At 39.0% G+C, this 27,435-nt stretch overlaps 1 protein-coding gene across 5 annotated transcripts in view; it reads right to left on the minus strand.

The window, feature by feature from the left end:
• ATP10D (ATPase phospholipid transporting 10D (putative)) overlaps positions 1 to 21,955 on the minus strand; it is a 50,326-nt gene extending 28,371 nt beyond the window's left edge. For 2 of the 5 annotated variants that reach the window (XM_080590023.1, XM_080590020.1), the window contains exons 1-7: positions 21,805 to 21,955; positions 10,730 to 10,839; positions 9,293 to 9,597; positions 8,361 to 8,555; positions 4,510 to 4,714; positions 1,450 to 1,535; positions 236 to 342 (exon numbers count right to left, since the gene is read on the minus strand). In XM_080590023.1, the coding sequence (XP_080446149.1) occupies positions 236 to 342; positions 1,450 to 1,535; positions 4,510 to 4,714; positions 8,361 to 8,555; positions 9,293 to 9,561 (862 nt within the window). In that variant the 5' untranslated portion in view covers positions 9,562 to 9,597; positions 10,730 to 10,839; positions 21,805 to 21,955. Of the gene's footprint in view, positions 1 to 235; positions 343 to 1,449; positions 1,536 to 4,388; positions 4,447 to 4,509; positions 4,715 to 8,360; positions 8,556 to 9,292; positions 9,598 to 10,729; positions 10,840 to 14,675; positions 17,292 to 21,804 lie in introns of those variants that run through there. The other 3 variants (XM_080590022.1, XM_080590021.1, XM_080590024.1) reach the window with 3 other exon arrangements.
• Between the last annotated feature and the right edge of the window lie 5,480 nt (positions 21,956 to 27,435).

Raw genomic sequence — 27,435 nt, forward strand, 5'->3', positions numbered from 1 at the left:
GACATGCTGCAGAGGACATGCTCCCATGAATAATCAGATGTATCAGCCTTCACATTTTTAAAATAGAAACAAACTTAATTCAGACATGAAGTCTTAAACGCTTCTAGCTACAGTTGCCTTCTGCTGGATTCAAGCTTTCAATCTGCTACCTTGCCTTTGTGTGATACTATTTCTTAAGGTACACAATTCCATCTTGTTTACAATGCAACCTGTGAAAGCCAAGGTGGTCACTAACCTGCATACACCACAATGCCTACAACAGCTTCTGTGTTTCTTACTGTGCATCCTCGGAGCAGTAAGTTCTCCTTGCTGAGGCCCACTCTGTCCTTGTTTGAATGTTCACTGAAAAAAACCAAACCAAAACAGAAAAAACACATTACTCTGTAGGACTCCAGTAAATATCAGTCAGGTTTTGAAAATGCATTAGGGAGCAGATCACCTGGAGAATCGACTACTCACTGACTACCATTCTGACGCTTCTGATTGAACCTTTCAAAAGAAGTGGGTAACATGCATCCAGAACACCTTTGAAAATCTCGGTATGTAAGCACTGTATTAAAATTTCCATGTTTTTACAAGCCTGGCATTTGCCAGATAGCATATGGGAAGTAGGCAACACTGTTGAAATGACCTTGGGACAAACACTTAAGTTTGAAAGCAAATGACTTCTATTTGAATTACCAACATGAGAAAAAAAATCAAACAAAATTTGAAATCCCATTTTAAAAGTGCTGTGAGCATTTTTACCCCTGTGGCAGATTTCCAATGCAGGCATGCCCACTTTTTGTCAAGGTTTTTCCTCACAGACTAAGATTTTTATATAGCTCTTTTTCTTTTCATATTTCTAACATTTCATTGCCGTGGGGAAGAATGTAGACATTATACCTCTCAAAAACTGAAAATCAGCCATTCCATGAAATAGAATTGTTTTCCTACTGTCTACACAAAATCACAGACATCTGAGAAGAGAAGAGACATATAGCAATACTGCTCAAAAGGAATTTGATCAAATCACTGGGGATTACACAAAACACATCACAGTAGGAGAGGAAGCCAGTTCTTCTCATCTCCAACCCTGAGCAAAGCAGCTTGGCCAGTCAGGCCACAGTCTAGACTGAATACTGTACAGATATGACATGTCATTACAAGCAAACTTAGGACAGACAATTCAAATATGGAATACAGAATTGCAAAACAGCCTGAACTAAGATGTTGACAATATTTAATATGAAATAGAAAGCACTAGTCGTGCTTTCCAGTTTACAATCAGCTCTTCAGGAAGCCCTACTGGAGCAGTGCCTGCTGGGCTGCACTCAGAAATGTAGTCGTGCAAACTGACTTCTATGCATATTGTCATTTTTTTTTAAAGTAAACATTCCAAGTTTTCTGAAAATTAGTGAGAGCACCAAAGCAAATGAATTTGTTTGAAGAGCCACCAAGCCTACTTACACAAAGCCTCGGAAGCGACTGAGGTCATTGTTAGGACTTTCACATTCTATTCTACTGGAAAATTTTTCTGGATCAATTTCAGAGACCTATAGTTATTGGAGAAAAAAAAAAATAAAAAAAAAACAAACAAGAGAACTCAGATCACATATGATGTAACTTAAAATTCACAGGTTCAGATATCACCATCTAACAATTTAGTTTCTATATTTTAAGTGGCTGATGATGTGAATGATCTGCAACCCAGGTATATCAGACTTAAGCAGCACAGAAAGATTTTCTAGCAAATGTCAAACCCTGGCAAGTATCAGCTGAGAGGCTGGTATCTTAGGAACATCAGAGAGGAGGAAATGGGTGGAAGAGTGAGGAAGCAGCAAAAAAATGCAGTAAGAACATCTGAAAAGCAGAGATTTCCACATTTTTTTTCATGATGAGGAAAAAAGAAGCACTGCCTTCTAAGAATTGCTTCCAAAGAGCTGCTGATTCTGATAACATGGCTAGGATGCTACCTGTACTAACACAAAAAAAGCAGGTAGAACTTCTTAACAATGATTAAACCTTACCACTACCGAAGAAAGGGCTTTTATGGAACAGTAGAAGCTTATGTCGTGAATGAAAAGCAGGTAAGCTTTTCCATGAAGAGAAAGGCCAAGTGACACACATTTTCTTATTAATAAAGAATGAAACCTGACTAGAAATGAGTGAAAAACCAAAAGACCAGGTCTTCAAAATTACCTGCAATTGCACTTGTAATTAATGGCCTATGAGTACAGTCAGGACACATGGAAATCTAGCCTCTGGTGTAACAGAGTTGTTTCCAAGCTGAGTACCTTCCACTGACTCTTTGGGAATTCATTGGTTCTGCTCTTTAGAAAAAAAGAATGACCAATTTTGAGGTGCCAAACTCCAAGGAAAAGTCTATAATTCACAGGTTTAATTGAAAACATCTTCTACATTGTTACAGGTCTCTGAGATGACTCCACTTCCACAGCTGGGTGATTTCACATTGGGACAATAACAACTGTGAGGAAAAGACCCGACTTCTTAAGTTGAATTTGAAACTCAGAAGACATTTTATTGTTAGCATATACTTTGTTGTCTTGATTCAAAAATTTTGCTATATTTTGCTGTATTGATTTCCTGCACTGTCAGGAAAATCAGTATGAACGTAGCCTTAGACAGATACCTAGAGACACTGTAAATTTTATTATCTATGAAAGATCTCTCTGTCTTCACTGATCTTTCTTATGTTTATCTGTACAGGAAATATGACATTTCTGTAATATGTTACAACAGTACTTTTTTTTTTGGGGGGGGGGGGCAGTAACTAAACCATTTGATTTGGTCAAACAATTCTTAAAACCAGTGAAGCTGCTGGTAGCAGCTTCTTGCAATATACCATGAAACAGCAACCCTAGAACCTCAGGGTGTAACTTATAGATGGCACTGGATTTATGCCTACACTCTGCCACTATAAAACACAGGTGACTAAAACTACACCCAAAAGGAGACATATTGGTATGGGCACTCAAATCTTCCCAGACTATAAGAAAAGTATGGTCTATATTTTTTCATTATAATCTTCTTTTCATCACACAGTGCAAGTACAAAATGTTGTGCCTTATTTCATGAGATACTTTCTTATGCTTCCTGGCACAAAAGAGAAGCCTTTTTATGGCAGAAGAAATGTTATTTGGATTTTGCATAAAGGTCCCTAAAGCAGCATCAAAAAGAAAGGGGACAATAAAGACAAGAACTGAGTAAGGTAGCTTTAAATGAATGTCCCTGCAATAGACTGTCTCACTGGAAAAAGGAGAGAGGCAGCTTCCCAAGGCCAGGTTTGCTGCTTTGGCTGTGAAGTACTCCTGACAAACTGTATGGCTTTACAATACAGCATAGGAATGTGGTGTATAACTAAGGTAGAAAAGGAGAACTTGCAAGTCCTTTTATCAACTTGGCTTCTTAGGCTGCCTAGAAGAAAAGCACAGCACTTTCCTCTCCGTTAGCTATGAAGATGCTGCAGCTAGGACTGGATTCAGTCATTGAACATGTAAGAAGGAACTGAACAGTGAAGTCTTGTGACCTCTCTTACAACATAAGAGGAAACACTCACTGCTCACAGTGATTTAGCAGATTAGCTTCCTCACCCTAGTGAATCTGCGCATGGTTCACCTAACCATACAAGGTGTGGAGGAAAAAGGAGATTAATCCCTTCTTAAAGCATTAAGAAGCAACATTTGAGTGCATTGAATGCAGCAGAGCGATGTCAGTTTGTTCACTAAATAACTCATTATCCTTAGGGAACAGGTCCTCAATTGTTTTGTGTATTTCTCTAGGAAAGCCAAGATGGTTGGAGACACTGTTCTGTGCCTTGTTACCTACAAAGCCCCTTGAGTTATCTTCCTAATTTCTTTCCTTCTGTTGTCACTGAAGCATTTCCAGAAAAATAAATAAATAAATAATGCTATTCTAAATTGCCAAAACTTAAAAAAAGGCAAAAAAACACATATCCACTAATTTCTCATCACTACATGGTCTGTGGAAACTCTAAGAGCTGGTGATGTTCAGTCTTGAAAGGGAGAGATGAGCTAGTCAATGCTGTTCACAGTAGGCTTATAGCAGAAAAATTAGAAGAGTTCCAAAGGTTTTATAAATCCTTGAAAGACTAGAATTGAAGCTAAAAATACATTTGGAAATACAGTGAAAAAAGAATATACCCGTCCCTCTCTGTAGGTCTTTATGTAGCACAGAACTCCCTTCCAAAAAGTTCCATTTTCACATCCATTAAATGATATACACCATAAATGACTACTTGACATTTACCTGAATAGTTATTTTTACTGTCTTGCATCACTTGAAATTGGGCCCTCTTTCTCTGGAATAAGTGAGCAGACAAATATTTGCTCCAAAATAACTCAACCAACAAATTAAAACTATGTTACCTGCTTATTTTGTTTTCAGACGGGGATTGATGAGCACTATACAATCTAGAGGGCTGGTTTTTTTTAGTTGGCTGTCTGTCACGTCAACTTGCTTAAGCCACTAGAAATGCACAATTATCACCTGCTCTGAATATCCTCTCACCACCTGCCTCTGCTTTAGATTGGTTTCTCCATCAAGGCTTGCAGTTTCAATGTAACAGATCCCATCCAGGTCACTGGAATATAACAGCACCATGTCAGCAGGAATTATTTCATTACGTGAAAGCCGGATGAAGTCCCCAACATTGACATTTTTCCAGCATTCATCTATGTATTTCTTCTCTTTCCTGAAATGCATATAAAAATATTAATTAATTGTTTTTATAAACTCAAACTGAAAGCTCAGAGAAACAAATTGTAACTAGAAAATGACTCTCATTATTAAATTATGCTTCCAAGTCATTAAAAACTCTAATGAGATAGTCTATCAGGTCAAGGTGAATATAATTACAAAGAATCAGCTCTGAGGTCCCAGCCCTGTTTTGCTGGGAATTAATTCCAGTCCCCCTCCCAGAATTACTTTAGCTCTATTCAAAATTCAAGCCCACTTGCTTCCTATATTTTCATTACTCCAACATCTACCAGTAAACAAAGGATATTCAGCAACCACTTCACTAACATTCTGAACATAAATATTTGTATTTATAGGCTTTTAAGATATTTTCTATTATTTTTGAACATAAGGTACGAAGACCCTATCACACTCAGAGAAGTCAGAAAGACTTCAGGCCCCTCAGAATTCATAGTCAAAATTCTTTATTATTATGAAATATCCAGGCATGACATACAGAAGTTTGTGCTGTCTTCAACTTTCCATTTATATCTGTTATTCTGTCCTCAGAGGAGATGAACAATTTTCCTTTTATGTAATCACAGCAGCTTATTGCAAACGCAATCAGGTTTAGAGTGGTGAATAGAATGTGAGGTAACAAGCAACAAGGAGCTAGCTGGAGGCACACAGTAGTAGGATAGTGCAATAGGGGGATGAAACACATACAGCTGCTACTACAAACACAGTACATACATGTCTAGCTGCAGTACATTTTTGGTACCAAGTACTACTACCCTTGGTAGTTGCCTGGCTTTTCTGCCTTGCACAGACTATCCTAGAGCTATGTTTAAAGGGAGGAGCATGTATTCTCCACAGTTTATCAGTCAACCAGACTGGAGGATAGTCCAGGCTGTGCCAGGGCTGTCTTTCAGGTTGTGCTTCCTTTCCTGAATCTCATTCTGACCTACCTAGCTGAGAAGCAGAGTCACACCAGAGAGCTGGGAAGTGCACCTAGCTTCCATGTGCAGACATAAGCTAACAAACTGCGTGATATGGCAATTTTGTATAGACTGGCACTGATCTACCAGCTTTAATCAAAGTGCTAGCTATGCAAAATGCTTCTGACACTTCTAACAACAAAGTATCAGGAAAATATTCCCTATGTCAAGCTTTGCATCCATACCTTTCAGACCTGCACTATCTGACAGTATCCTTTCAAAATGCTCATCTACAAAGAGATGACACAAAGTCCACACAATTAACCAGTGTATTGATTACAATATCTCTAGTGAAGATAAGGTGGAGGTTGGCATATTGTTTTCCAAGTGCAAGCAAAGCAAAACCAGGAAGCAACAAAAGCCGATGTAAAATTAAACCAACATAAGCCAAGTATCTGCTTCTCCTCAAGATGCTCATCACTAATTTTCTACACATATTGAAAACTGGCACAATGGAAAGCATGTAAAACTTAATTAAAGCTACAGCCATGACTATCAGAAGACAGACGGATTCAAAAACACTCCAGGAATTAACTTTTCATACCAATACATTGCCTTGAAAACAAAGATTAAAAAAAAAAAAGGAAAGATTTCTAAAGTAAATTAACAAAACCCCAACAAACAAACAAACAAACAAAACCCCAACAATCTAAGAATAAACGTAAAGAGGAAAAAGGAAGGAAGACTTGTAGAATGGGATGTGATTCATAGTTACTGAAGCTATGACTTAAGCTTTGATCAAACTGAGTCTGGTCTTACGTTCCCTCTGCTATTGCTTTCTTATATCTGCAAAGGTGCTGACACACCTTTCAATTCAGTAGATTGAGTGAACTGAAAACTAATAACCTTTTCTGCTTGGAAGCACCCCTCTTGTATTGAAAACTATATCAACACGATTTTTTGTGTAGGCCATTTTTCCCAGCTAAGAAGGCAAAGTGAGTCCAAAGAGTGGACAACGCCAACTGGCACAGAATTCCCTGGTCACTCCGCAACAGAACTCTTTTACCTCTCCCTCCAAATGCAATGGAAAGGATTTGAGAACTCATAAAGGCAGCAAGGAGGTTTAGGTTAATATTTGTGTTTGCAGAACATGAAGTTGTTTCTTCAATGACTCAATGTCCACGTGGAGACCAGTGTGAAGACCTCCGGGGTGTGTATCAGGACAAGTACTGTTTAATATTTTCATTAGTGACATTGACATGGGACTGAGTGCACCCTCAGCAAGTTTGCAGATGACACCAAGCTGAGTGGTGCAGCTGATACTTCAGAGGGAAGGGATGCCATCGAGGTGGACGTGCACAGGCTTGAGAAGAGGGCCCATGCACGGTCCTTGAGGTCTCTTCCAACCCAAACCATTCTGTGATGCTTTCTGTGGTTATGAGCTTGCTCTTAAAATACATAGCAAATGCCAGAAAGCTAAAGATTCCATCTTCTCAGTAATATAACAATATATTTAATAGTTATGTATTACTAGACTGCAATCCTTCTCCATAGGCCAATTAAGGTCATGTCTACAGCAAAGAAAGTCTAGGGCTTGGCAAACCCAGCTAACAGATTAAGATTTTTAAAAAGTTTATTTTCCGTTTGTGCTTTGACTTCACTAGGAAAAGGCGTGTCTTTTACAAATTCATTAACGTCAGAGCACAAACATAGAGGTGCTGTAGTGCCAAACTTGATTTCAAGCTCCTTCTCATTAAAATGTCTAATTGCAAATCCGTTTTCTTCTGCAATGCTGTTGGTTGTGACAGCTACTACAGCAGATAACAAGTGAGTTTCCACATGCACTCGGTTCCCCTCCATGACCACAGAGCAAGAAGAGTCCACTACACTTCCTTTATCTTTGTACTTTACAGGCTTTGAGTGAGTCTTGCAATATCCTTTTATGACAGGTGTAGAAGAAACATGAGGAATGTAGGCCCCACTGATATGCACTAAAATCAATTTTTTGCCAGTGCTAATTTATAATACGACCTGTCTACTTTCCCGACACCTCCTTCTTTTTTTTTTTTTTTTTAATCGTCCACACATTATAAATGCCTGACAGCAGACCTCTCACCATGAGCACACTCCACTCTTAACCTGCACCTACAGTCTGTAATATTTAAGTCCTGCACTGTGGAAGAGCTGCTAATATCTGTATCAAACTATGTGATCCACACAAATTGAAAATGATCTTATTCTTTTTAAGGAAATGTTATTGCATTTGAATAAAATATTATAATGCTGATAGCATTAGTGAGCTTCACCAATATATTGACAAATTAGAAACCCTTGAATTTCTGTGATCCCTACAGCAATTTTTAAGATACTAAAAATAGTAGTCAAACTACCTTGGTTAAAACAATACAAAGTCAAGCATGAACACTCTGGCCACATCCAGAGTATTTTTTCCAGCAAATTTTACACTAATTTGATATCTATTTACCAAAACAGGTGATCAAGAATCAACTAGACAACTCCCTGAGCAACTTCACCTAATTAGACCTGCTTTGAGGAGGGGATATGACTTGATAAATGACCTCCAGACACCCCTTTCAACCCAAGTTACTCCGTGATTCTCTAAGCATCCAGAAAGTAAACCAGAAGAGCTATCAATTTTTTTTGTCTTACATGTACTCATAAGCAGTTTAGTAACAATAAACCAGAAAGGCTGTTGTCTCTTACCTGCTATACACTTTGGTTAGTAAATTGTTTATCTGTTTATCCAATTTGTATTTTGAGTAATCTTCCAGACCATCCTTCACTGCAATAATTGTCAGAACCACTACTAGAGGTAGCATTGTAATTTCTTTTTGGAAAGCTTCCACCAGAGGAACCCAGTTTAGAACAACTAGAAACAGGAAATACAAATTGGCAACTCTGAAAACAAAGAGCAAACACAAGAGTTAGCTGTGTTCGCAGTCAGTCATCCTTACTCCCCCACTCCGTGCTGTATAGAGACTTAACTTCGCAGTAATTAATCATTTCTTTGCTCCAAGTACTATTTAAGAACTAAGTATCCACAACTCTGTTTTCACTTTCCAGTCGAAAGATTATTTGGCTGGACAGCTGCTTAATATATGTGATAAGAAGGTGTAGAAAGCAATATTATTCCTGTATTTCCAGCCCTGCCCTCCATGTATGTGTCTTCTAGTGAGGCTTTAGTGAACACATATACAACACATTTTTAGAAGTAAGCTGTCCTGCAACCTCCCTGCATAACTTTACAAATTTGCCGTCCTCCAAGGAGGAGAAAAAAACCAATGTCAACAGAGAAAGGCATGAGAGGGAAGAAGATAAAATATATTTGCAGGAAACAAGCTGAAAATCCTACTTCAGATTACTGGGTGTCAGTGCTCCAACAGTACAGAATATTTCAATAATCCAAAGAATAGAATGAGTGTAAATGGCAAAAGGTATGCAGAAAAGAATTAGCCCAAGACTGATGATACTCAAGAATGTTTGGTCAAGTAACACAGATCTTTTCAGAAGTGATAGACAGGTTGGGAAAGAATAATAACTTTTAAAATACCCATCTATATATTAATACACACATTTATATAAGAGGATTCAATTTCTGCAGAATTTCCACAATCAAAATAAAAGCAGTTCTTTACCTGTGAAATTGTTCAAATAAATTCCGTGGTATAAAATTCAGTAAAGTATATTTAGTAGTCCGTATTTTGTTGTTCATGTACAGTTTTGATACCTTTTCATACTCTTCCTTAAAATGTCCCAAACAGGGTATCACTATCCTGTGTTTGCTGGCAGTTTTTGATGATTGATAGCGCTTGCTACTTGAGTTGCTGCTGCTGCTAACTTCTCTGCCTTCTGTAGATATCAGTCGCTGCCAACGGTATCTGGCCCAGCGGATGGGATCTGCCATTGTTCCTGAAATGCTTTATAATCCAAGGAGTGTCCTCTATTTAGAAACAAGTTAAAATACAGCAGGTTAAGTAATAATTCTGTAAAGGCTTTTTTAACTAATGGTTTAAACCTAAGAAAAGGACCATTTCCACATTCTGATTTGGAAAAGAATTAAGAGGTTATATGATGTCAGGTCCCTCTGCTTCAAAGGCTGCATTTATCCAAATTTCATCCTCCCTTTCAGGATCCTAGAGTTTGATTTTTCCATTTACAACACATAATATTTCTGTAATTGTTTTATAAAAGAAAACAAATCTGACTCTAATAATTTTCTGCCACTGATCTACAGACCTATTTTTTCCAGCAGACCACTATTATTTTGTGATGTTACAATACCAAAGGAACATAGCAACAGTTTAGATTCACAGTAATTTCTGAACTTGTATGTGGTAAAGCACACACCAAACTGTCACCCAAAGCTTAAGAAATCCAAATTAGAATGTTATGCAGGACGGTATAATGACTATTACAAAATAAGTGATACTTTGTAATTTTGCCTACAAAATTAGATCTGGATAAAATGTCTCATTTACTGCAAGAGAAGATGATTTTATGCATGATACGATGCATTCTTCAATGTTCCTGAAGTCCCTACTTAGGCAACAAACGACACAATTCTTTTTACAAATCTCAGTAGCCAGCATGCTGTATCATCGTAATGCCTTATACAGATCTAAAAGCCTGTTGGTTCTCTAAAGTCCACAGCAAAAATGACAATACAACATAAGAGCTGTTCTGGGACTGTAGTATTGCTTCCTGTACCTAACGTAAGATTTGTTCACAGAAATGAACTTCAAAAATCCCCTTTGCTAAAAGAGTATCTGCCACAACTAGTCTCTAGTTATAGGTTTCTATTAAGTTCTCCATTTCAGCAGATGTTTTCATGAGTGTACAACAGTAGGGAATTTCCATCTACCCTTAGATGTCTCAAGGATACGGCTCTTGTATTTTAAGGATGGTACATTACACACAACTATTTTGCGCTTTATTGTATTATTTTTCTGCAGCTAAAGCCTGCACTACCTAACAGCAATAAAATTTCCCTAAAGCAACATGACCACCACAGGTTGCATTTCCAAAACAGTGAAATATTATACAGCATTCAGATGCCATCTATCCTAACTTACCTGATTTATACCTGTTTTTTTTCGGTTCATTTCCTACCACAGTTGCTCTGCATCTGCGCCAGCCATAGAATGGCACCTCATGGAAGCAGGCTGCCCACCGGTTTCTTGTGCTGTAACACAGTGAAAAAGCAGACAAGCTACTAATTCTGCACAGAACAGCGTTTTGAAAGGAATCCTTATCTCAGGAATTGCAGTCCTTGCTGATAGTTAACGGCATTTATTAAACCCTTGAGTCAGCACTGTAGCAACAAGCACCTGGGAACAACCTCACACCCGAGGTGAGACATTGCCTGTGAATGGCATAAGCAGCTTCTGTGATCAAAAATCCCTCTTCCTATTGCACTAGAAAAGGCTATGGCAATTCTTACTAGCTGACTGAGGATGAATAAACTTCATGCCAATGCTTCTCCATTCACCTTAGCTAAGCTCTAGCAATCTACCCAGGGGTTTTTATTTTCCTAAAGAAAGCCCAAGTTCATAGGTATAGGCAATACTCATTTTATAAAACCCCATGATACTCAGAAAGGAGGTTTTAGAAACACAAGGTATACTTTAACAGAAGCTCAAAACATTTTACAATCTCTAACAAACGTTTACAGTGAATAGTTGCTATGTTTCTTGCACTGTTTCTCCCGTAGGACAACTCATCTTGCATTTAATTTGTTTAAAACTATAACTCAGAATATCAGTGCAGGCTATTGTCAGGGTGCAAGATTACTTTCCTTCCATCTGGCATCCTACTGTCTGCACGCATTACAGCAAAAAATCGCCATAGTAAATTTTTCACCTGGTAGCAAGATTAGATTATATGTAGTAGTCAAGGTACACTACTGTTGTGTGTCCCATTTCTCGATTTGTGTACTCTGCCAAATATTTCATCTCATACTCTCCTCTCTCCACTGTCTTTTAACGAAATCAACCTAAAGTTTATGAGCCATTCTTTTTAAAATAGCAGATTTACAGGTGTTCATTGAGAAGAAGATTGTTGAGCTATTTCTCAGAATTAAAAGTATAGAGAAAATACCATTTTTTACTGTTGACTGTTACTAAAAGTATAAAATCTTATCATGCTAGAAAAAATATGGTGCGATATTTTTATAGTCAATCTAGTGTGGAAAAAACAGTTATTTAAAGTTTCCTTATTTCAACCATTTATATAAGCCATTTATAATCTTAGTAAGCTACTTGAATGGGCAATACCAAGACACTTGGTGTTTATGAAAATATGACTTTTGAAGTATCTTTTTCTTAACTGCCTTGCTTCATGATCCATTGTCTTTCAAAATGTTTTATTTTTTTATGCAAGACAAAACCCACAAAAGCCATTTGCTTCGCTGTTCATCATTTTTTCATTCCCTTCACTCTCTTTTCCAGTTAACTCTTTCAGATGTACAAGGAAGGGAAGATGTGGAGGGGTTAATAACACAACAATTATGAAATCAAACAATCGTACAACTACTGAGAAAAAAATATTCCTATCTCCTTCCTGTAAGAGGGACTTTGTTCTTTCAAAATTGTAATTACTCCTAGTAATTACTCCTCAAGAGAGCAGTTGTCCATAAGCTTTTTCACTATAATAAATCTTTCTGTGTGACTGACAAATATTTCAAGCCCAACCGTAACTTGCAGGTAACAAACTAACTGAAATATGTTGCAGGCTTATGGATGACAGAGAAGGTGTAAAACTTCCTGATTACCATAGATGAAAAAATGTAAATAACCCAAATTTGCTTGCAATGTAACAGTAACACATTCTTATCCACTGATGTATCAAACCACCACCATTTCACAAAGACCAAATAGTACAGTGTAATGCTAGTTACCAAAATTATCTTTGACTATTTCTAAGATTAATGATCCCAGCATCTTAGCCAGTTTTATTCTTGGTGACTGAGGAAATTTTTATGCCATTGCAGAAAGATGTAAATTTTTTTAGCCTTTAGCTGAAACTAAAAAAAAAAAAAAAAGTCAGTGACAGAAGCAGTGATTCACAACTCAGATTCCCTTTGCTGTTTGCCAGAAGAGGGACTCCTTCCTTTCTTTGCTTCAGTAAGGCTCACTAAACAGTGAATGGGGGACAGGGAGCAAATATTTCATCACAAAAAAATGAAGGTAACAAAGTAATATTTCCTGGTTTTAGCCAATCCCTTGGCAAGCCAAATCAGAGGACAATGTGCTAACTAGTTGTGGAAGTCACAGTGAAATGCACTGGCTGTGCATTACAGAGCTGCGTACAGTTTTGAAATGCAGTGCCAGGAGCAGGAACACAGGGCTTTCATCACTCGGCAGACACAGCGCCCCAGCTGATACAAAAGATGAAGACCACTGTTGACACTCGGCTGCCTGAAAAAAGACTTCTGTTTTCACAACAGTCACTGTTAGCCTGACTTGGAACTCTCTTCTACTACTTTGAATACAAAGACTGTTTTATTTATTTATTTATTTATTTATTATTAGCACATTTTAAGCAGCAAAATATCTGGATAGGCTAAGATTTAACTCATTTAACATTAGCCATGTATAATGCTAACAAGACAAGTCCCTCTGTAATTAGTCTGGGAGGACAGCAAATCTCCAGAGGGTGGAGACATCTCCATCTAGCTCTAAAAGGGATGCTTGAGCATATGTGGTACCTTCTGGCATGTGCCTCTCTCTCATTTATTGCAGAATCTGCATGATTAGTTTGGACACGTAATATTTAGATGGGGAGGGTTGTACAAAACAAATCCTGCTCTAAAGTCACACTCCAAAAGATTCTCCAAACTTCCTAAAAAGCCTGTTTCACTGCTTTGCTACCCTTGGACTAGAAAGCTTTCTCCTAACGGGTATTCCTCTCATCAAATTAAGGTGGTACATTTTTGTCCTTTCGTAATTAGATGTGCACAGTTATCAACGGTCACGATCATGATGTCTTGGAGGACTATTACTACATACATGAAGCTCATGGTTCCCTTTAGAAACCACGATCTGCATATGAAGGGAGAAGAGAAACCATGAGAGAAAAACAAACGTTTACACAGCATCTCCTCTCGGCATCCCCCAGCAGCTTCCACATGAATTACCATAACCCAAGGCCCTTCTGCAGTGTATACTCCCAGGCCACAGAAGGGAAAAGAGACTTTCCCTCTTCCTCAGTGCTAAATCCTGTGGTCCCTGTAACCAATATGGGAGCTTTTTAAAGAAATGTTTGATTGAATTAACAATGTGCTGGATTATCAGGGAGAGTGTCAACATGATTTCTTCTTTGTCTTGTTAAGTTTACCAATCTCTCCCAAGCATCCATCTTTAGCATGAATCATGCAAGGTGTGTCAATTAAACATACTTTTGCTTGAAATGGTAATTATTTGCCCAAAAGCAGTAACCTGCCATATCTCTACATACTGTTATAATGTAAAATATCCCGGAAAACCTAAGGAAACAACAACACAGAATTTTTCAGGATGCCATATGAGCCAGGTGTTTGGAAGTAGGTTATGTTTGCAGAGAAAAATCATGTTTACACTTGCTCTTATGAAAACAAGCATCTCATACTGGTGACTTCAGTGACTAGAAGCAAGAAATAGACACTTTGTCAAAGTAAATTCCCAGGACTAATAGAAAGGCAAAGTCTTTACATTGCAGATCATTTTTACTCGGTGCAAATTACATAGGCAAAAAGCACCTTGAAAAGCTGAAGAATTAAGTTATCAGTCACACTTAAATAAAGATGGGAAGAGAGTTTGGAGTTAGGAAAACAAAGAGAGGAAACCTGACAAATTTCAAAACCTCTTAAGCACAGGCAGCTAACTCTTTTCGGTTTTCATAATTTATTACCTTTTGTAGCATGCGATACTTGGTGACCTTTGCTTAAAAAAAAAAAACAAAAGAAAGAAAAAAAAAAGAAGGGGACAAAAAAAAAAAGAAAGACATTTTAAAATGACAAAAAGTTAGGTCAGAATTCCTCACTGCTGGATCTGGAGCCAAAGGTTTAAGCTGCACCCGTAGTGCCGCTGAAGAGCAGTCACCTCTCACTGCACACGCATCCCTGACTCCTGACACAGCTCCAAAACCTCTGCCCCACCCTTCCTCACCCTCCTCCAGAAAGGCAGAGCTTAAAGGAAACAAGAAACCTGAGGTTCAGCTGCATGCAGCATGCACTGCACATTCTGCATATTCCTGCCAGTACCTCCAACATTTTACTGTAACTTTTTAAAGAGAACTTCGAAGGAGATTGTATGGACAATAAATCAAACAAAACCACCACAACACCACACTGGAAACAGTATAGAAGGCAATGAGAAATTTCCAGTGGTCAAAAAGGTGAATCAGACCTTTCCCAAGCAGCATCTTGGGAAAAACGCATCGGGATCTCATACCCTGTCACAACACCATCTGATTCATCTGGGATTTAACTAAGCTAGTATTTGCGAATGATTTTTGAAAAAAATCATTCGCATTTCCATTTTAAAATAGGATTTATTTAAAACTTCAGAAATCTCTTTTGCATTTTTTCCTATTTTGAATGTTTTTCTTCTTCCTCTTTAAATTGTGATCATAAAATAATGAGCACCTTTTATATGGTTAGCTATAAGGTCAAAAAAAGTTTCATCAGCTTCATGTTAGATATTGAAACTCATGAAGTTGCTGAACATCAAATAAAAGCTGTTTTAAACAATTTTACTAAGAACCTCCTTCTCTTAAACCATTATTTGACCCTCACATCCTGTAATTTTTCATAGCATCTTCTTGAGTTCTCCAGCCTGACCCAAATTTAAGGCAGCAAAACAGAACTTTATGTTTATTTAAACACTTGCAAAAGACCCACAAAAGTTACTTGTAGATTGATGTGAGACAGAACTTAACTCTGAAGCAGTATTATAATTATTTAAACAAATAAAAGGTTTATTTTTAAGGAGTCTAGAACAATTTTTGTGTGTTCAAAAACAAGAAGCCCAAATGATCTATCTAATTCTTAGTTTGAGGACAGTGTCATGCTAGGTAGATTCTGTTCTCAACTTCATGCTGTATACTCAAGAGAACATTACTTGATCTTGCTAAATGGGAACACTGGTGTAGAGTTAATCCAGGTATATCTCACGTGCAGAAAGGCAAGCTTTTGTAGCAAGCTCATTAATGTCACATGATAATGATAAAACGTGGAAGGGAACTGTCTGACACTGGACACGTTCTTTGCTTTCTCTCTGCTTCTCTTCCCTCATGTACTTTGACTCTTTCCTCTTATTACAAAGCACTTTTGAGATATCCTAGTGAAAAGCTGGAAGGACTATATATGGTTAACATGCAAGAGCTGGTTGTCAAATCTCTGTAAAAGCAAGGCACAGCAGTGTCATTTTCATCACAAAGCAGATAAACACTATATACTATCCATGCTTGGCCATCCCATATCACAATAAAAAAACCTTTAATAACTCTCTGCTAGTGGCAGCACTGTGAAAATCCCTACCTTAAGTGGTCCATAAAAAGAAAGAAGGACCTTTCACCACGAAGCTCAGTATAAGCATTCTCTTGTATGTACATCCTGTGCCAAGAAATTGCTTTCGTTTCCCATCACTTGCCTTTCTTTGTCTCTTGTAAACTCTTTCAGCTTCCACTTTTGTAAAGTATCACATTTGCAACTGGTTGCAAACCTTCACTCCTAGCTTTCCTGCGGGGAGATGGAATTGAGACTAAAAATCCCTCAGTTCCAGTTACATTACAGTGTAGCTTTTGGCAATCGCTGACCTTTCCTATAGCAGATTCTTTTCTGGAGACTATTAGTCAAACATGCATGGATAATTTAGTCAATAGACAGAGTGCTCTGGTACTGCACCTTACTATTATGCTGTGGTTTTTTGCTTCCATGTCACATAAAGTAACCTACCATTTACCCCAGCTTCTTTTGACCACTTCCTCCCTTCTGACAACATCCTTCTTTTGCTATGCTTTCCAAATAGTTATCCCTCATTCTTCTTTCTGAAAATTCTTTGTTAAATACTCCCAGCAAATGACATATTTCATGAGAATATTCCTCAGACCTTTGGCACATGCATGCGTATTGTGCTTGTTTCCATCCTATTCCTGCTCAGGCACAGCCTTTGGCCATAGTATGCACGAGGCCTTCTGTGTCCTCTGGGCCTGCTCCCAGTCAATCAATCCTTGGCAAACAGAAATGCAATCAATAAAATTGCATTTTCTGACCAGAAAAACTTGTACAGAACCAAAAAAGAAAGGGATTCAGACAACACATCTCTGTAGCAACACTTTTCTTAGCTCCCTACCTGAATACTTCAGGATGTTCTGTAGGTCTGAGGTTCTGGGTGATGAGAGGAGATTAAAGAAGCAGGGAAGAAGAATAAATATCACCCAGTCAGAGCTCACACTACACAAAGCTATGGAAGAGTGGACAACCCCTGATCCACACAAAGTCCCATTTAAAATGTTACTGCACATGTTCGCTAGCACTTGTTTCACTACATTATGACCAGAGTACACTGCCAGAACTACACGCGTTGTTAAAAATCAGAACAGTATCTGAATCTTCAACAATTCAGAAGCTACTAGACCACAGAGAAATTTAAAGGATCCAAGGCCTAAAGATTAATCTGAAAAAAAAAAAAAAATATATATATATATTTTTCCCCTACGGTTTGTTACCTTCTCTGTAACATGCAATTTTAAAAGTTTTTAACACGTCTTTGCATGCTCATAAACTGCAGAGACACCCTAGAATGCTAAACAGATCTGGTAAGAGATCTGTACTGTCAATTTATGAGACAAAGTGCCAAAAAACAGCAGGAATCAAGACTTCAATTCTGAGAGAAATACGTGACTATTTGCAGCCACATATTCTCAGTTATATTCTTAAAGTAGAAAGTGTTCTTGGATTAAGAGTGGAAGGCAGATGTTTCTATGAGAAGTGATACAGCGTGGCAGTATTTTGCCATACAATCTTACCTACAAAGTCTGACTTGCAGGAGGAACACAGAAAACCTGCAAGCCTTGAAATGCCTTACCTTGGAAATTTCTTGCTTGGGAAGAAGTTAAGCTAGCCATCGGCAGCTCTTCACTACCAAAAAACAATCAGCAGGATGCACTGAATCCCAGGAAGTGCCTAGGCCTTGACACAAAGTCAATTGCAAGGTAATTTAATAGCAAAGCATACATGCAGTACTGCTGATTAATGTGCTGCAGTGTGGGAGCAGTACATATAGCAGGAATCTCTTCCACTCTGGGTAAACTTACTTAGGATGCCAATTAGATTCTGCACCTACAGGCATAAATAAATCATACACTACCCAATTTTAGGTTTAAAACTCAGATGAAATTCTGTACTTCTGTTACAGGCAATCAGTTTCACAATAAACCTGAATGACCGCCAGAGAGCTGTGGTTTGCGCAAACCTTTTCCACCCTCTTCTCCATTCATCAGCAAAGTTCTGCTTTATGCCCTGTTCTCACCTGTCATATAAGTATCTCAGAACTGCAAAGCAAAACTTTCCAGGTTAAGTCTTACTCCTTTGTGACTGTCTTTTCTGACAAGCAATCTTAAACTTGTGGTCATGCAGCATTTAATCACAGCAGCAGCTTTGATATGTGTGAAATTCCCCTTACTTTCACAGTAAGACTAAGGCATGAGCCACGTTACAAAAGTTATACTGGTGTTCATATGATGCAAAAGGATGTGATTTTTATATTTAGTGTAGGCTCCCTAAATTACAGTAACTGGTTCTGAAGGGAATTGATCCATATGGGCAGTACCACTGTTTTTTAACCACGTCAATTTCTTTAAAGAGCCAAAACTGAAAACTGTTGTGCAGAGAAGACCGAAGTTACTTTTCCAAATTGATACTCAAAGTGCCTGTTACGGCACAAACTTTTACTTGAGTTCCCAAGATTGCAGGTTAAAACTCCAGCTAGTGACTTGTTCTTTTCTTCTGGTTTTCTAACACATCTATGTTAGCAGCTTCTTAAGAGTTCCAATCTCTCACAAGGCATCCAGAGAGTTTAATCCTCTAGGGATCTTTGAAGGATCTGGGGAAGGAGGTACAAAAATTTTGTACATACAGGTACAAAAAGAGGACAACTCAAATCTGAAAAATCCTCCACAGCTCACTTTCAGTGGATGCTAGATTTTATTTTTATCTTAAAGATCTTCTGTTTTTAAACAGACTTCTCAGACAATACCAGAAGACAGAAGTGTGGATGCTATAGGTGTGAGCATAACCTGAGCTACTTTATCTAGATATTAACAGTAGTAAAGCCACACAAGCACAAATTTCCATGAAGACCTTCAAGCACTGTGGAGACTTGCACAGTTCATGTCAAGGCCTGTACCAGTACAGCTTCGCTGGTTTTTAGCCAGCCAGAATAAACCTACTTTAAGTATACTGCAGTCATACCTACCAAAAGTATATCTTACGTACAAACAATTTACATATAGCCTTCTGATTTTTAAGCTGAAACAACAGCTGCAATGGATGTGATGTACCTGCATATTTCCAAAGGATGGCAATTCTACTGCTGACAGATCCCTTCAGACAGGCAGTACTGAGGGTCAGAATTGAACTAAGCAGATGTCTGGTTCCTCTTTTCAGCTTCATGAAATCCTTTGCATCACTTCTACTTAATTTAGTATTGTGGATTCCATCACTGCCTTTTTTACTGGTCTCCACTTGTGCATCTTTTTTTTTTTCTCTCTCTCAGTACTGTTTATTTTATTTAAATCTAAAATTAGGCTCAGATCTTGCAGACTTTACTTAATATTACATGCCGCTATTCAATTGCTAGTTGTCCAAGGCAGTAATTGCGTATCAACCCTGTACTTGGAACATATAGATGTATTTTTGTTTCATTAATGTGACAAAAGAAATTAAGACAGTATTTATGTACATTTAAAACAGGATTTCAGAATATATTGATAGTTCCTGGGTTTCCATGAATAATAAAAGCCATTATAGAAACCGCAATTAGGTGTGATACAGGTGGTCATCAGCCACAACACTGTTCAACAGAATTCAAGACAGTTGTGATCGTAGTTTTCCAACACTCAAGTGAATTTTTGATAATGCTGAGTCTTTTACAACATCAGGAATACAACCAGTTATTTGTCATAGAACAATGAAACCTGTCTACTGCTCGGGAATATTTTGACAGGAATAACCTGTGAATCTACTTGAACCACTACAGATCTTCTGCAACCCTAAAAAATGTGCCTCTTGACAGGATGTTTCAGGCCTGAAAGGGAAAGGTATTATCCAGCAATTCAGGATGATACAACTACAACTGTGCATCTTTAAAGGTTTTAATATTAAAAATTAAGACAAAAGATATAGTAGCCTGGAAATGAATGTAGGAAGTTAAGAATGCTCAAAGAATAGCCCTAGTAACTTCAACATTTTTTAAGAGACTAAGGCATAAGACACTGAAGATACAATGCTGTGACTAGCTGAACTATCTAAAAGCTGACACTGAAAGTAGTGGGTCTTGCTTCTCCTACCTCCTGCTCCTGGCTTTGTCATAATGCATCTGGTACTTACTGAACCTGGTTCAGTACACTGATCCATAAGACCTTTCGCTAAGCCAAAGACAACAAAACTATTAGATGTATTTCCTGATCCAGCCTACAGCTGTGAAAGTACTCCTGTTGGCACAGGGAGGCGGGACAGAAATGTCAGATTAAGAGTGTCTTTGAGTACTTATGTAGGGCATTCAGTTCTGATTTTGGTCTAGTTTTCATTAGAAAGACGTATCAGCTGTGGATATTGCCTTTGAAATCCAAATCATCGACAACAGTGGCAATTAACAAAAGAACATGATCCTAGTCTGTGTGCGCCAGCTTTTTCTACTGTAAATAATATCTGTCCACAAACTGTGAAGATCCAGCTTAATATAATATAAAATGGTGTTGCACCAGATTTGGGGATGTGCAAAGGTATTGTGAGAATAAAATTCCACTCTGATCTTGGAGAAATCATTTAGTGCCTCTCTGCTGCAATCCATCACTTATGAAAATAGGGATAATGACACCTCTGGTATCTTACAGTGATGATGTGAGGATACATGCTTTTAAATAAGAGATTTCTCAATCGTATGGTCATTGCTGAGACATGAATGTAAGTATTATTTCAGTATGAAAATAATGGCAATTTGAATATTAAAAGTACATTTTTCTTCTTCAGTAGCCATACTTTTGGCAGAAAAACAATTTCCTTCCAGGAACTCTGATTTCTCTTTCACATTCTCGTGAACAATTTCTCATTACTAAGCCAAGTAATTATTGCTGTGGCCTAAGCGCGTAGCTTACTGTGTGCACACGTGCACCCCTCTGTACTTTCCTGAAGCTTCAGAGATTTCAGTGTGACTTATCCAGACCTTGCTATAAACCCATAAACTATGTAAAAGCTTCCACCCTTTCTTTCAGTTGCTGTCATGAACTATTAAAATGTCCCCCCAACAACCTATTGTTCTGGAGTCAAGGTCTTAACTATGCTTTGGTTGTGTTGTTTTGTTTAGTCTTTTCCTAATCTGCTTGCTGTGAAGTTCAGTCGATGATATTAACATGAACAGGGGTGGCCTTATGGCCCTGGAAACACACAGAAGAACACATAAGAGCACACAAGACACAAGAACACCCTTCCCCACTGCTCACTGCAGCTGCCCTAACGCTCAGTGGCAGTAACTAAAGGGACGGTCGCCCCTATCAGGTTTGGCGTGGGGCATTTCGGCGTTCCCCAGATCTCCTGCTTTAAACCGGCACATCACCTTCACTGCGGAAGGGCAGGGTTACAAAAACCAGACCCGTATCCGATTCCGAGGCGAGAACCGACAGGTCTTTATCTTCCCCTCCCCGCTAAAACTTCGGAAGGCACCGCGCAGGCTGCGCCGGGGGCCGCGGCGCCTCACGGCGGGGCTGGGAGGACGCTGCCCCCCGGCAGGGCGGCGGGCACCTCGGCAAGGCTGCGGCTCTCCCTCGGCCACACGCAGCCCCTGCTGCACGCCTCGACGCCTTTCCACCCCGCCAGCTCCCGGCACTGGCGCCCTCCTCTTTCTCCTCCTCCTCCTCCGCCACAGGCTCCCCGCCCCACCGGCGGCCTTACCCGTGTCCCCGCGCACATCCCAGCGTAATGGCCGCGACCCCCTTGCCGCCGGCCACTCTCCCTCCGGCTCGGGCTCCACCGCCTCGCTCGGCTCCGCTCCGCCCCGCCCCGCCGGTGCTGCCCGGCCCCCGGCAGCCTCCCCCGGCGAGCCCGCCTAGCGCCGCGCCCCTCCGCCGCCTGGTTCCGCCGGGAGCCCGGCTCCCCTCAGCGCCATTCGCCCCTCACCGCCTCCGTCTTCTAAAAATGCAATTGCGAATTGGAACTAAATTCGCTCGCTTTCCTCCTATCTGCTCCAAGCAGGCCGTGCTCAGAGTTCTCTAAGTGGAGATAAATAAATAAATAAATAAATAAATAAATAAATAAATAAGCAAGCTGCCCTCAACAACTCGGCTTCAGTGCTGGCAACCAAAAGGTTGTTATGGTTTAAGGACTGTTTCTTTTTCTTGACCTGATGCCTCAGCCGGTGGAGGCCACGGCAGGAGCCCTGCTGTGACAGGGCTTGGACAAGCTTGCCCTGGAAATTGATGTTGTTGATCTTTTGCCAGCACAGCCTGGCACTGAAGGCAGCTCGGCCTGTCTAAACGTGGAGATTTCTAGCCACTGGGTTAATCGAGGTTAGCAAACACTCTCCCTCGTTTTCTAAGAAGTAAGCCTCTGGCTATTGAGAAACTGCCCTAATTATCTTAAACAAATCACTGGTATCAGGAACCTCAGCGAGCTTTTTCATCAATAACCTTTCTGAAGCCCAACCCAGCCCTTATGCACTTAAGGCCTGTGAGAGTACTCTTGAAGGCTGCTGTTTACAAAGAACTCACAAGAAATCACACAAAAGTCAGAGGTTTTCTATTCTAAGGTCATCCTCTGCTGAAAATGGAAGAAAAAAAAAAAAGTTATTTGCAGACTCTTTTGTTCCTACTGAAATGGAGTTACAAGTGCTTGCCCAGTATCAACAATGAAGTCCTAACCAGAAAATGGAGAGGGGCTGTGCTGAGCAGTGGCTGCTGGTTGGGCTCTCCTTTCTGTGTCTGTGGTAGGGTTTTCCTGTGTTCATCTGCATTTTAGCATCTCCTGTCCCTTTGAGCCCACACTAAAAACCCTCACATTATATTTCAGTGAATGGCACCTGGCAGTCTGTTCTTTGAACTGCCTGTATGGCAAGCAAGAACTTCAAAACATATTGGCATATGGGAAGGAATAAAAATACATCTACATGAAGTTAAGTCCATAACTGCTGCCTTGAAATTACGCAGTTTTATTCTGGGTAGGAAAAAATAAGATGTTCTGTTTCCCTGGCAGGATACACCACCTTTGTTGGCTTAGGTGCTGTAGGAAAGAGGATGCAACACAGGAAGGCAGAGTGAGCTGCTACAAGATGATAGTAGGCCTGCCAGAAAGCAAGTGTTTTAATGTTGTTTTATTGGTTAAAGTACTGATTTATTGGAACATTCCGGTTGTTTGAGAAAGAAGAGAACATCACAAAGCTTTTAACAAAATAGCTACCTCTCCTGTAATCGCATTGGAGTTGTAAATAATTGATACGCAGAGTCCCACATTTCCCCATTCATATTTTTTCATGCATGTCATTCCATTCTGTAAGCTTACGACTACAAAAAGCATCTGTTTATTTCCCTTGTTTGCCTGGCAATAACAATTGCCCGAGCTAGGCCTGCACATCAGTGTACTGCAAGAATACCTGGCCAAACTTTGAATGAGCTAGCTTGACTGCTAGAAGAAACACAGCTGCCTTAGTGCTGCACTCTTTGCAGTTTAATTAGACTTGTAGAGGTAGGGTATATGAGCTGCTCCAAGAGGTAGGTCTGACTGTGTGGGTTTATTAGAGTTACAAGTACATGGTTTCACTTTTATCCTTTTGTGTTACTGTCCAGTAGTACAAATGGTATTGGACCCAAGCATGCAAAGTGACCATCCAGCGTCTCTAAGGTGTAATTAAACTGTCTTCTCCCAAATAGCCTATGGAAGAGTATATACAAAGAAGACAAACACCAGAGATAATACTTGATTCAGAAATCTCCCTGATAACTTTTGTGTGTGTGGAGATAATGACATTGAATGTCTCCCACATGGATATATCTCTATTTTTCCTGTGCAGGATGCAGGTGTGTTCCGTATTAATTCCTGAACATGGGAAGGAAAAACTATGGGCACAAGAGAGTGATTGATGACTCCAGCATAGCTGGAGAGCTCTTTGGTCTTCTGTATTCTTCAAACCCTCTATCAGTTTGTGGCTGCAGTAACTCTGGAAGCATTAGCATGAACAACTCATCCAGCTGTGCTCATATTGGCACTGATAGGGACACATGAAAGAGAGGAATGTGCGTCATGGGAACCGTACTAACTAGATGTGTTGGCAGATTGAAAACTTTCCCATGAACACCTGGAAGGAGGATGGAGATTTGTCACAGCATGCCATCAAGCATTTCCTGGAGCACCTCCAGTTAATGAAATACTAAGAACCTGGATATGATTCCCCAGACATTCTAGTGCCAAATCCACGTAAATAGCAGTGCCAGTGGGGATTTGGCTTTATAGACATAGATGGTTATTATTACTGCAGTGTTGATGCTCCTGGACTGGCTTAGCAAGTACAAGGTGCGTCAGTGTCAGGACCATGGATGTACCTGAGAGATCTGGTGTGTATTTACAGTATAAATGGTGACATACTATGACGTATCTGCTTTAAATATCTTTGAAGACACGGTAGCATACTCATAAATTGTAGCCAGAAAATGGCTTGACTATCACCCAATAATTTGATCACCTTTCTTCTCCTTAGCTCTACAGTAAACCCAAATAATTTAACTGTAGCAGAGATTTCACCGGAAAACTTAAATTGTAAATTGTATTGAATTATTGTTTACAAGATCATTGGCTAAATAATGCATTTAGAGTCCTAATCAATGATATGGTGTTAAAACCCTCTGTTTTGCCAGTGCAAAGTACAGCTGCCTCTTATGCAGATGTGTTGGGGTAGTTAGTCTCTTAACACAAGATCTTCAGATCCATTTCCTGACGGGAGCTCAGCCTGATTCAGTTCTCAGGATGATGGATGCACAGTGAATGAGACAGCTGTTCTGTATTGGTCTTTGTTCTAGTCTGTGTGTGGCTATAACCTTTATTTACTGTACAGTGTCTAAAGCGGAATGGGTTTATTGATCTCCTCATGGAGAGATTGTGCTCATCACTTGAGTAAGCATTTTATAAATATTCATGAATTTTCTTTCATAGCTTCCTGCGAGACAAGAAGGTATTGCTACTTTCATTTTAAAAATGAAGAATTGAAACAAGGGAGAATAAACACCATATTGTGAAAGTATTTGCTAGTGATTCAGAACATGCATGCTCAGCTTTAAAGATGTAAAATTTGCCTTTGTGAATATATATTTACAGTGCAAGATATATTCTGTGCATAATATGTACACCTTGCAAATCTTTAGTGAGGTAGAGGAGGCATGTAAATATTATCATGGGAACTTCCCTGAAAGTCACCTTCTGGGTCATTGAATCTATACCCTTGTCATTGCAGGCATACCATGTAATCTGGTTCATAAGCTGGCTGAACTTTATCTTAAAAACAATTAGGTGTTTTCTTCTTATTACTGTATGAGAAAACTGGTCCAGAATATGGTTGTTGTGAGGGTTAAGAATTATCTTCAGGCTTCTAAACTAAACCCCATACCCATTTTGTCTTTTAGCAGCAGTGACCATTGTTTTAATGGTTTAAATTTTTCTTTTTCTTCCTGGTGTTTATCCATCTACATTTGTTTTGCTAAAGTTAACATGATAAGAATGAATTATATCAAACTGAATGAAGGCTAACTAAATTCTGTATAAAAGTGTCCACCCAAAGGTGTAATGCAGTTTAACAATTCTATGCAGACCTTAATTAATATTAAATAAAGTGCCATGACGTAGCTTGTGTAGACAACTTTTAAAGGAATAAATGACTGTACTATTCACTTGTACAGTGCTCACATTTTGCCTATGGTTTATACCAGTGTTTGCAGCCAATTGCAGAATGCCGAGAATCTGGCATTTGGGAGGCAGTTACTAGCAGCCAGTAGCGGTAATTATTGATGCAGTATTGCTGATATAACACTTACTTGTGGCTTGATAGGTTTGCTATGTACTTCCATCTGAAAGTGATTAAGATGTTGAGAGTATTGTTTCAGAGATTTTCATTCTGTTGCCTGTTCTGCAGGAAATCACTATCAACTGGAATTTAGCAAGGAATCTGGAAATTTTTTTACTTTCAAGCAGCTCTGAATTACCATGACAAACAGAAAAAAAATCTTAAATGAGATCTCATCATCTTCCTACAGCTTCTTCTCTTGGCATTGCTACTTTCTACAATACAGATGAATTGGTAACCTATAAAGAAACTCTAGTTCATTGGATTCTACGAGCATGTGTTCGGTACCCTGCTGAATTCCAGTGTTAAGGAATTAATACTGCCTATTGAATGAATAAAGAGACATAAAACTATATCTCTTAAGAAGAGAAACACATCGTCTAATGTTACTACTTCTGGGATAATAGGAAGGTGTGTATGGTTGGAAAGTAGTACCAGCTAAGTGGAATTATACACAGATGGCTTTGATGCACTTGGATAAATTCCTTTATCCCTTCTTTTTCTGTTTACTGTGGTGTGGCAATTTCCCATGGCTAATCTTCAGCCTTATCTTATCTACAGCTGTAAACTTGTTATTAGCTTGTTTACACTGCTACAAGTTTATTGTGCATCAGAACTCCTTTGATACACAATCTGAATGTACTTAGGTGCCTTCCTTTTCATTGTATATATAAGCTGCATTGTATATATATTCCTGCAAGTTATTTAACTTGCTGATTTTATCTGGTCCACAAAATAAACTTAATTCTCTATCTTCTGTATATCAAACCATAAAACGAGCTGAGTCAGTGATATCAAACGAGCTACTTACTAAATGTTATTTTTCTGTGCTTGTGGAAAGTTGTCTAGGTTACATTTTTTATCAAGATTTTCTTCTGCTCATTTAACAGTTTTTCTCAGTCATCATTTCTGCTGAACAGACAGGTCAGGCTTGCTAAACAAAATTTGGGCTTCACTGACTATTTTTACATGGTAACTTATGTCACAACTACTATACCCATTTGTTGGACAAATTGAAATTATTTGTAATCCAGCAGATATATAGGAAAGTGCCACTTTGGACTTTGATTCTCTCGGGTATTTTCCACAAGGGAAAACCCAAGGCTAGCTTTTCATGAGATGGTTAATCTAATTTTAGGAAGTCTAGCATCAAATCAAAAGTGCCATTGAAAAAAGACACCACACTGATACAAATTCATTTTTATGGGATTTAAGTAGTTAAACAACTTTGAAAGGGGAACTTTGCCCCAGCAAGACTCTTTATCTGATTACCTCATCTTCTAGAGCAAGTACAACAACATAAAGCACAAGTGTGGCTTTAACTAACTTGGACGAAAAGTTATCACATGCTTGTTTCTGGTCCGCCCAGCTAGACCAGAGCATTGCAGATCTGAGATTAATTAATGAAAAGTCATGGCCTTGGTGAAGAGAAGAGAGACGTACTTTCACAAGTATCTGTAGGTCAAGTTCAAGCTTGGAAG

This window comes from Anser brachyrhynchus, assembly GCF_964034855.1.
Source record: "Anser brachyrhynchus genome assembly, chromosome: 4".
Taxonomy (NCBI): Eukaryota; Metazoa; Chordata; class Aves; order Anseriformes; family Anatidae; genus Anser; species Anser brachyrhynchus.